Source organism: Diplotaxodon limnothrissa, linkage group LG15, assembly GCF_057381915.1.
Source record: "Diplotaxodon limnothrissa isolate DT_005_m linkage group LG15, D_limnothrissa_male_GT1.1, whole genome shotgun sequence".
NCBI lineage: Eukaryota > Metazoa > Chordata > Actinopteri > Cichliformes > Cichlidae > Diplotaxodon > Diplotaxodon limnothrissa.
Genome location: NC_140610.1, coordinates 15,183,666 through 15,193,745, shown reverse-complemented (window position 1 = coordinate 15,193,745; position 10,080 = coordinate 15,183,666). Strand labels below are relative to the sequence as shown.

The following is a 10,080-nucleotide window of genomic DNA, read 5'->3' as shown; positions in this document are numbered from 1 at the left end:
CTACTGTCCCTTTACCCATCAAAACGGCCTCTTTCACCCATGTTCTTAAAAAAAAAAAAAAAAAAAAGTTTATTTATTATTAGCTTCTTTTTCCCCCCCCCTCAGTTGGATTCACTTCCCGCTCATCACATCCACTTTCACAACATCGACATAGCGACACCCAAAACACTCAGTTTGAGGCTTCACACGGTGATTTTATTAACATCCATGTTGGACATAAGAGTCTGTGCCTCAAGCCCACAGTCTGACTTCAACTGATTAAAAGAAAAGTAGCGAACCTTCACATCAGAAAGGCGGCTGCCTGTGAATAAAAGCGTGAATTGATAATAGTTCCCTTTTTCTTTTACTGAACATTACAGTCAGCACCTTGGATAACTAAACAGAGAAGTGGATTTACAATACAGAATACAAATCGATTGTACAGTCTTGACGTCTCCATCAGTACAAATAAAACTAAGAGAGGAACATAAAGACACTTCTTTTAAATTCAAAATTCAGAAAAGAACTAAAGTGAGGTGAGGAGAACGGGCATGCAGTTTGATTACGAAGGATATGTTAAACTAATGCCTCTGTAGTGTCGTCACAAGGGTGTGAATCATTTTGTCGCAATCAAACTGCGCAGTCAGCAAAATTATAAAACACTATGAGTGGCAAAAAAAGAAATGAGACACATGAGCGTGGTCCGTCATTCTTCAAAAAAGTCAAAGTGATGCTGACAGTATATTTTGGATGAAGATGTGGCTTAGCGTTTTGGCACTGAAAGTTCCATTTTCAAAGACAAACATATTTAAAAGGGTCGGGAAAAAATGCTGACATTGGCTTTTAATTGTTTTTATATAACAGTTATAAAAAAATTAAAATAATCCCTTAAAATCTATCTCAGGCCACTCTTCCTAAGCACTGGCCGCGTTGATTGAAAAATTGCACACTTTGTAAAATAAACATGTTCAGTGTCTTACAGAATGTTAGATGAGGAGATTAATAAGACAGAAGCAGATGTCATGATGTTGTGTAACTATGGAAGTTATATACAAGACAGTTTCTCAGCTTGGAAGTTGGGATTGGACAGAACCAGCGTTTCCTCCTGTTCTAGAAGTATTAATCATCTCAGCTTAATCTTGAAAAGAAACAAACATATTTTTCTACAAAATGTCAACATTTTTATTTTTAATATGCTTTTCACACTCTCACCTGTTACAGCATTGTGTACCAGTTTAAATCTGAGATGTGAACACCTGATTTTTTTAAAGTAAACTGACACCAGTGTCTCTGGCAGACCGTCCACTAAACCGGGACTCTGTCTGTGCCGAGTGTGTCCCCAAGTTTTAGCTGTTGTCACCAGTCTGCACCTGGCCGTCATTCAGCAGTCTCTCTCTTTCTCCAGAGCCGCCCTCCTCTTCGTTCGCGAACCTAGCGCAGCACGGTATTCTGGCCAGCAGGGGGCGGTGCAGTCCGTTGTAGAGCGCGGTACCCACCAGCAGCACCAAGAAGCCCAAAACCTGCAGTCCGTGAAAGTGCTCCCAGCCCAATGCCAAGCTCACCACCCAGATGACCAGCGTACGCAGGCTGTCCAGCACCATACGGGTGGTGGCGCTGATCTCTTTAGTTACGCTGATCCCCGCAAAGTTGAAAAAGGCGATGCTGACCGTGTTGCCGAGCAGAGCCAGCAAGATGAGAGGCTGGTGGCCGATCTGACAGAAGGCATCCAGCGCGTCCTCCAGGACGTGCCGAGGGTTGTTGGCGAAGTTTCCAACAGGGATGAAGTACATGGGGATGAGCAGCAGCGACAGGACAAAGAAGCCAAAGAAACCTGGAAACAAATATTTTGAAAAAGAAATTACTTTAGCCAGTCGTGTGTGTTTGAGTTACCTCACCTCACCTTAAAATCACCCCACCCAGTTACTCACAAAAGAAAACCAGAGACAACAAAATTAAAGCTCACGAGAGTCATTAGGCTAAACCAGAAACAAAAGGTAAAGTGTAAAGCCAAAACAATGAGTTTAAACACGCTAACGTGCGCCAATCTGAGAAAAGCAGGATCTGGTGATAAACTGCTTTTCATACTGTGCCTGAAACAATTCACAGTAGAAGAAATATATTGTTATCCACTATTTATGTAAAAATATTGATTAATGCTGCTGTGTAACCATGTATGAAGTTTGTGCCCTCTACACTCTTAAAAAAAGGGTCTGTTAAAAAAAATACATAATGCACTGTTACATGTGTAACAAGATTGCAAAAAGAACCTTTCCTTGTAATTTTTAACAGGTGAAAGCTTAAAAATATTAAAACAACTTTGTGGTCTCAAATCTGATGCAGCACTTCAAATGATACATTACACAGCAGTATAAATGCTAGGTTAGGCCACACTGCCTGTTGTGTAGCTGAGTTTCTGAAATATAAGTTACGGTCCCACAAAGGTTAGGTCTGTGTGCACGTCTCTGTCAGGACAGTGAGCGAAGATTTTTTTTTTTTTTTTTTTTTTTTTAAACCCACGACACAGGTACTCCTGTGCAGTCCTCCAAAACCCCAACTGTGCAGATGACGTATGGATCTGCTGAATGCAGAGTTCACCGGGAACGGAAGAACCGCAAAACAACAGAAAAAAAACCAGCATGAACAGCACAGACACTTGATTGTTTTTAGCACTCAGTTTCACTTCAGCTCTTTGTATGTTATAACATCGCCCTTCTCCACGGCTGACAAACCAGCAACAGCACACCACAGACCTACTTTTGACACTGCCTTCATCTGACAACATAGGTCTATTCTAGATGTTTGTATGAGGTATAAGACCTTTGCCCATCTCATTATTGACATTCAGTAAATACTGAGAATTCAGGAATGTAATCGTTTTTGTAGGTTTGTGGTTTGAGAGGATACACATCCACTCTAAAAAAGTTCATCTCCAGCAGTAGAGATCTGATGTTGTAAGCTGGACAAAGCTCCTTATAACTGTCGTACCTTCAGTTCCAACAGCTCGGAGGGGATGAACGTCATGTGTGTAGACAAACTTTTCCTCGAGGACCATCTGCACTGACACAATGATCTGAGCCATGATGATCAGAAGATCTCCTGCAGTCAGACAAAAAACAAAAACAAAGCAAAACTGTGAGGGTTTTTTTACTGAAACACTTTGCGATCCAATCATATCAAACAAACAAAATAAACAAATCAGATCCATATCAAGAGTTTAAAAAAAAAAAAAAGACCCCAAAGAAAACAAAACATCTTACCAGTGATCACATCACTGAGTTTGTGTGAGCTGTCTTTGTTTCCACTGATGAAGTCAGCCAGGCCCACTATCACCAGCCCCAGAATGGTGATAAAAATGCCGATCCACTGATTAGGTGCCAGGCGACGCCCCAAAAATGCCACAGAAAGTAGACCGGTGAAGATGATGACAGCTCCACGGAGCATCTGGAAACTTGAGGCGCTCGTCATGTTGAGAGCTGTGAAACAAAACGGTTTTAACAAGACGGAAGAGAAGGGTCTGGTGACCTGTAAAAAGATTCTGTGGACACTTACCAACATACATGATGGAGGTGGCCATCATGTCGCACATGGCAGGAGGGAAGAAGAGGAAGGGGTTGAAGCTCTGGCCACGATTTACCCTGGGTTCTGGTCGACGTTTGTCGTGGCAAATTAAGATGTAGAAAGCTGCGAGACAGCAGAACTCGCCCAGAAACATCCCCACCGCCTGGACAGTGAGAGAGACAGACAGAATGAATTATTCCAGTTATTCCGCAAAGAAAACTAAAGACACTCACGAGTTACTGTATTAATCCAGATGTATCTTTCTGTTTTCAAAAGTTTTCTGATGAATCTTAAAAGGTTTGCAGCAGTTTTCACTTGCTTGACCTCCCAAAACATACACCTGGGTTTTTCTGTATGGAGATCATTTCTGGCACCTTCTTTTGGAGTTTTAGCAGAACCGAAACAAGAATAAAAATGTAAATCCTCTTCATTAGATTTAAAAAACAAGCAAAAAAATAGCAACAGTTCGCTTAGTTTACACTTCATTCACTCAAAAAGAATGGACATGTTTCTTTATCAAAGAAAAACCACCAAAAATGTAAAAAGTTCAGTGAAATGAAGTCAGGCCTCAGTTGCACAGCTCTAGAGACCTGTCTGCAACATTCCCCAAGTGCTTGGTTAGCAGATTCTGGAAGCTGAAGGAGAATGTTACACCAAAAACAGCGGTTGCCTTTCATTTGAATGGAAGACAACTCATCTGCAAACACTCGCCTGAGCTGTACTAACACCAGAAAAATTACTATGCAAACCAGAAACTTAGACGTTATCACTGCAACCGATGAATTTCAGGATGCAGTGTCCATTTTTAGTTTGCATCATGCTTTTCATAGTGTCGCTACCGCAGTTTGCAAATGTGTGCAGACAAGTCGGCATCTTCCATGCAAACTGTTAGAGACTTACATAATCACAAAGAGGTTTTGAGTTTAAAGATACAGCTGTGACATGTAGGTGAAGCTTTTTCACTTGACAGACAAAAAAAAACAATTTAAAATGTTTAATTTCTCTGCATATATGAAATAAATATGTTAATATGGGGGCGACTGTGGCTCAGGGGATTGGGAAGCTCATCTGTAACCGGAAGGTTGCCGGTTCGATCCCCCTGCTCTCTCTGTCCTGGTCGTTGTGTCCTTGGGCAAGACACTTTACCCTACCGTCTACTGGTGTTGGCCAGAGGGGCCGATGACGCGATATGGCAGCCTCGCTTCTGTCAGTCTGCCCCAGGGCAGCTGTGGCTACAACTGTAGCTGCCTCCACCAGTGTGTGAATGTGAGAGTGAATGAATAGTGGAATTGTAAAGCGCTTTGGGTGCCTAGAAAAGCGCTATATAAATTCAATCCATTATTATTATTATTATTATTATTATATTATTATTATAATTATTATTATTATAATAATAAATACAAATTGGAAAGATTTTCTTTAATTTAAAATAAGAACCAAGACATTATGAAAAAACTTTAACTGAGATCAAAGTGCTGAGCTCAGCTGTCACTAAGAGTTTATTACCATACCTGTAGAAATGGGTGAGAGAATGGACGCTCTGGTTCCTCCTGGCAACCCTTCGCATTGAACATATCAGCCCATCTGCCACAGAAAAAAAAAAACCCCAAACATGATTATTACAGCTTAATTATAGATTTTTAAAACAATAAAATATATAGTCAGAAATAACACATAAGAAACAGAGGGGTTTTTTAAGAGAAAATTAAAAATACATTTTCTTGTTTAGTATTCCTTCACATTATGCCAGGTTTTGGTTTGAACATGTGGTGATGAAATAATTCCACTTCACCTACAGGTCACTTGTTTCACTGCCTGCTGACATGAAGAACGGCGACAGAATGATTGAATGACGTGTCTTTTCACTCGTGAAGTTAATGAGTGCTTAAGTCTGCATAAACCTTTATTTTTTTACTGTCTGACAGCATGACTGGCATGTGAGCGTCCCGGTGACAGCGCGAAGCAGGACTGTGGTCTTTAAAAGTGACGACACAGCACTTTCTTGAAAACTCTGAGCTCATCAATACGCAAAGGAAACTTGAGTGGATCTGTCTGCTCATCTAAATCTGCTCTTGCTTTTCCTGTTATTTAAGGTTGGTGTGCTTTGGATTAAATATCTTTACATGGTGGGTAGATGGAAGTTGCACGAAAACTATCATCCTCCGAGCTGTAACTGATCCGAGTTGTGGGGCTTTTAAGGCAGCGAGGCAGCACAGAGATGCTGCTGGTTTCAGGTGAATGTTGTGAAATTTGACCAGGTAGTTGTCGAGTTGTCTCTTAAGTAACACTACATGACCCGTTTTGTTTGACACAAACTGCAATTAGCAGCAGAACTGAGATGTGTTCAGCTGACAAAACCCACAAAAGGACAAAGAAGTGCATGTCAGGAAGCAGAGAGCTGATGTCCCAGAATATTGGAGAAGTTGAAAAAGCTGAATCTTTTGTTTCACTGAGATGACAAACCTCTTCCTATCATGACAGCAAAAGAGATCCTAAATGCAGTCAGCACTCATTATGATAATCTAGTCACCTAAGCTAAATTACCAACAATCACTGATTCTGAAACGTGCACGTTTTTATTTCACCCTGTGACGCCAAGTATGTTATATTTGATACACCTGTTTTTGATGATGACTTCCAACATCTTCAGTGTGATTTTTTCCCCCTAATAAATTGACATACACAAACAGTATACTACTGCGAGCACCATTAATAAAATACACAAAAATGCCGGATGTAGCAAAAATTATAAAAATGAATATTTATTTTTTAATTTGTTAAAATAAAACAGAATTTTACAGCAATTATTCAGTGTTTCGGGATAAACATGGTTAATTATGATTGGATTTTGAGCAAAAAGGTCAATTTAAAGACATCTATAAATTGGTTAATTGTCTTTACTGGACAAAAAATATATCTGGTGATTTAATTATTTAGCAGCCAGTGGGTGACTCAGCAGGTTGTGGCAGTCCTGATAAAAAGACTGCAACATTAAGTTGATTTATTTGAAAGAGTCGAGGTTTTCTGTTTCAGCAAATGTTCTCTTTGTCCTCAGTGGCACGTGGAGTCCCACAGGGTTTGATTTCAGGCCCACTTGTGCTTTCTTTACATCATTCCCCTCTCACTCAACTGGTCGAAGTAGATGGCTCCCCTCCCAAGCCAAGAACTACGAGTTTTCTCCCTATTAAAAGGGAGTTTTTACTTCCCATATTTTCCAAGTGCTTGATCATAGGGGGTTGTCTGATTTTTGGGGTTTCTTTATAATATTTTATCAACTGTACCTTACAATATCACGACAACATCTCGAGTTGTTGTGGATTAGAGCTATATGAATAAAATTGAAACAAGCTGAATTGAATCTGTGGACATATTACTTTTATCTCCTGTATACGTTTTAATGTTTAAGCAGACAAGGAGGACACGTTATCTAAAAATGAAGAGTGATCTCTAAACAGTCAAAAGCAAATAATGTCATGCAGTTGCATTTCTTAGATAAATCTTTGCATCCTGTCGAGAGCTGCTTTTCAGTAGCAGTAGTAGATATTTTTTACAAAGCTTCTCAAGTCACATAAAACCTTTATTAACCCAACTTTGATTATCAAATTAGGAAAATTGATTTCCATCATCCAGCATTCAGTTTTTCTTTTTAAATATAGAAAAGCGTATGGACTGCTGAATGATGGAAATCAGACCAACAACAAGAGTGCAGACAGCAGCTGCTAAATGTTTAGCTAAAATACGCAGAATTATGGTTTCTGGACAATTTTCCATTCTATACCACTTCCACAGTATGGAGGTCAAAACTCTAGCCACACTTACATATACAACTTTCCCGCTAAACCAGTGGATTTCAGATTGTGGGCTTCATCTGGATGAACATATAACATATTAAAAAACATTTATTTTTGGTGGGGGTTGCTGGGCATTTGCTGATGTGGCTACAGACTAAAAGATCTTGCAGTTTTAAAATATTTAAGAAGCATTTTTTATTGTTTTCTGATATTTTAAAAACCAGCTAGGATCAAAAACAATAACAGGTTGCAAATATAAATATATGATAGTCTAGTTTTAACTACATTTAGTGATAAAGCCACAGCTGCAGTGCTCCTTGGTTACAGTGGCAGATAAAGCATTTGCATTGTTTTCAAATGCTTTCGGGTTTTGTCATGTGATAAACACTGTCTGTCTGATGATAAGCAAGTGAAATACTGATACCTCACATCTAAAAGTTTTTCTACAAGAGTTGACTGTAATGTTAATGTACTGATATCTAGTATTATTTAAAACAAATGTAATGTTAATACTCTGTATTTCAAATGAATCATGAATTATTTACTTCATCAGCAGGAACCAAAAGAGACTACTCTAAGGAGCTTGGAAAGAAAAGTGTCTGGACTTCTTTAAGTTGCTTGAGGTTGAGGTTCTTGAAGTTGCTTCAAGCAACTTAAAGAAGTCCAGACGGTTTTCTTTCCAAGCTCCTTAGACTACGATGACCTGGATGACTGAGAACCTTCACAGACATACAAAAGAGACTACATACCACCCAAGGAAAAATACAATTAAATAAACACCAGAGAGTGCAGCTGCTCAGCAGGTTTTCTGTGTATCATATGTATCATGCAGTTTCTGCTGAAACAACATGAACCAAATGCAAGAAACACGTGTAAATCAAAGACATAATAGACCAAAGTTATTTTTATGTGACGACGTTATTTTTATGTCTCGATGAATTAAATGAGTTGAACTGCTTTTTATTCCCCTTTTTGAAGCAGACAGAAGCCCGACCTTTACTTGGAAAGGAAATAAGTGATCTCACCGTCCCCCCACAGTTTAGTTTCACATGAAAACAGGAAAGTCTAGTTATAATTCAAACTCACAGCTTGATAAATATGTTAATGTTAGCCGCTTACAAGCTAACAAGGAAACGAGACGCTATTGTTACTAGCTAACGGGGTAGCTCTACGTTAACAATCTGTAAGAAAATGCAATAAACGAACTACATTTATTAACTTCTCTAAACAATTAACTGGGCACCACCACCCTTCAAATTTTATGTTAAATCTGTAGTTCAGGTCGGTTCCTGGGTCCAAGCTCCAGCTACAGTAACTGTAGACACACGACACGGTAGGGAAAAACATAATTAAATCTACTCACTTGGCCGACAGCGTGTTGATGGAGCCGGTTGTAAGCATTAGTCCCGCGAGGAACAGCTGGTATTTTGTCCAAGCCATGATGGACGATGGATGGACCGGGACGAGCAGGAAACGGACACCACCGAGCTGTGTTTTGGTGAAATACACCGCTGTTGTTTACCCGCTCCGCTTGATCTACTCTGCCCAGCCACGCTCTATGAACGTCACATGACAGCTCATCGTCAGCTGACCGCCGAGAGTTATAGCTGTGTTACCTTCAGGACTCGTCGGAAATTACGCAACCCATTTCTTTTGATGATGAAAAATGAAAGTGAAAAGGCCTACTTTAAGAGTTTGAGATGGTTCAGTGGATGTATAAATGAAGCACAAATGGGATCCCCTTAAACAGATTTTTAGTTTTAGTATTGTTATTTTCCTCTGAATAATCAATTCTGTCCCTAGTTATCTAATATAAATTAAGTAAGTCAGCCGCAACCAACCAACGACATGACGTCACGTTCCCTACAGACAGAAGATGGCGCTAAACATGTTTTTTTTGAAACGTTAAGCACTTATTTCTTAAATCTGGCTTCACAGAGAGTGTTAACTCTATGTCAGTTTTTGAGAGCAGGGTTCAATGGTGTAAATTAACCTTTATATGTGTAGCGTTTCATGTCCCTTTAAAGGCAACTGGACAAGTGGAGGACAAAAGAATTGGCAGGCCCAAAACACAAAACAGAATCTGAAAGTCATAACGTTAAGAAAGGAGGAAAATTCTCCAGGAAAGACGTGACACAGGATCTGAGACATGTATCTGGACCATCAGTTGATTCGTGGTTTCAGTGGAAGGATGGCTGTCATTAAGCCATTAAACCTTGAGAAAAGGCTGAGGTATGCCAAATTAAACAAGAACTTAAGTGAAAATCAGTGGCAACTGGCCTAATGGAGTGATGAATCCAAATTAGATTTTTTTTGTTCAACTTGTTGTCAATATGTACAGAGTAGATCAGGAAAGATGTGTAACAGTAAACATCTACAGCCATCTCTTAAACACAGTGGGGGCTGCGTCATGGCTTGGGCTGCATTTCAGCTAGTGGTGTTGGAGATATTGTCAATTATGTACACAGAAAATGACTGTCAGGGTTTGATCCACCATGCAACATCTGAAAAACATCTGATTGGCCACAGCTTCATTTTTCAGCCTGACAGTGGTCCCCAAAACACTGCCAGTGCAGTAGAAGCATGCCTTGATAGAAAAACACACAGCGCAACATTGTATCAGTCGTGAACTGGCCTCCTCAGAGCACTGTGGGATCATCTTGACAGAGAATGAAACAAAAAGCAGCCAGCATCCAAAAAAGAGCTTTGAATTTCCTTCAAGAAACATGGAGAACTATTCCTGAAGACTACT

The 10,080-nt window shown here is 39.7% G+C and overlaps 1 protein-coding gene across 1 annotated transcript; it reads right to left on the bottom strand.

Moving 5' to 3' along the window:
- Positions 1 to 492: 492 nt before the first annotated feature.
- Positions 493 to 8,876, bottom strand: slc35f6 (solute carrier family 35 member F6). The gene is made up of 6 exons (XM_085372754.1): positions 8,692 to 8,876; positions 5,049 to 5,121; positions 3,529 to 3,700; positions 3,237 to 3,452; positions 2,965 to 3,075; positions 493 to 1,810 (listed from the first exon to the last, which is right to left on the bottom strand). The coding sequence occupies exons 1-6, from the start codon at positions 8,766 to 8,768 to the stop codon at positions 1,326 to 1,328; spliced, it is 1,134 nt and encodes a 377-aa protein (XP_085228880.1). The 5' UTR covers positions 8,769 to 8,876; the 3' UTR covers positions 493 to 1,325.
- Between the last annotated feature and the right edge of the window lie 1,204 nt (positions 8,877 to 10,080).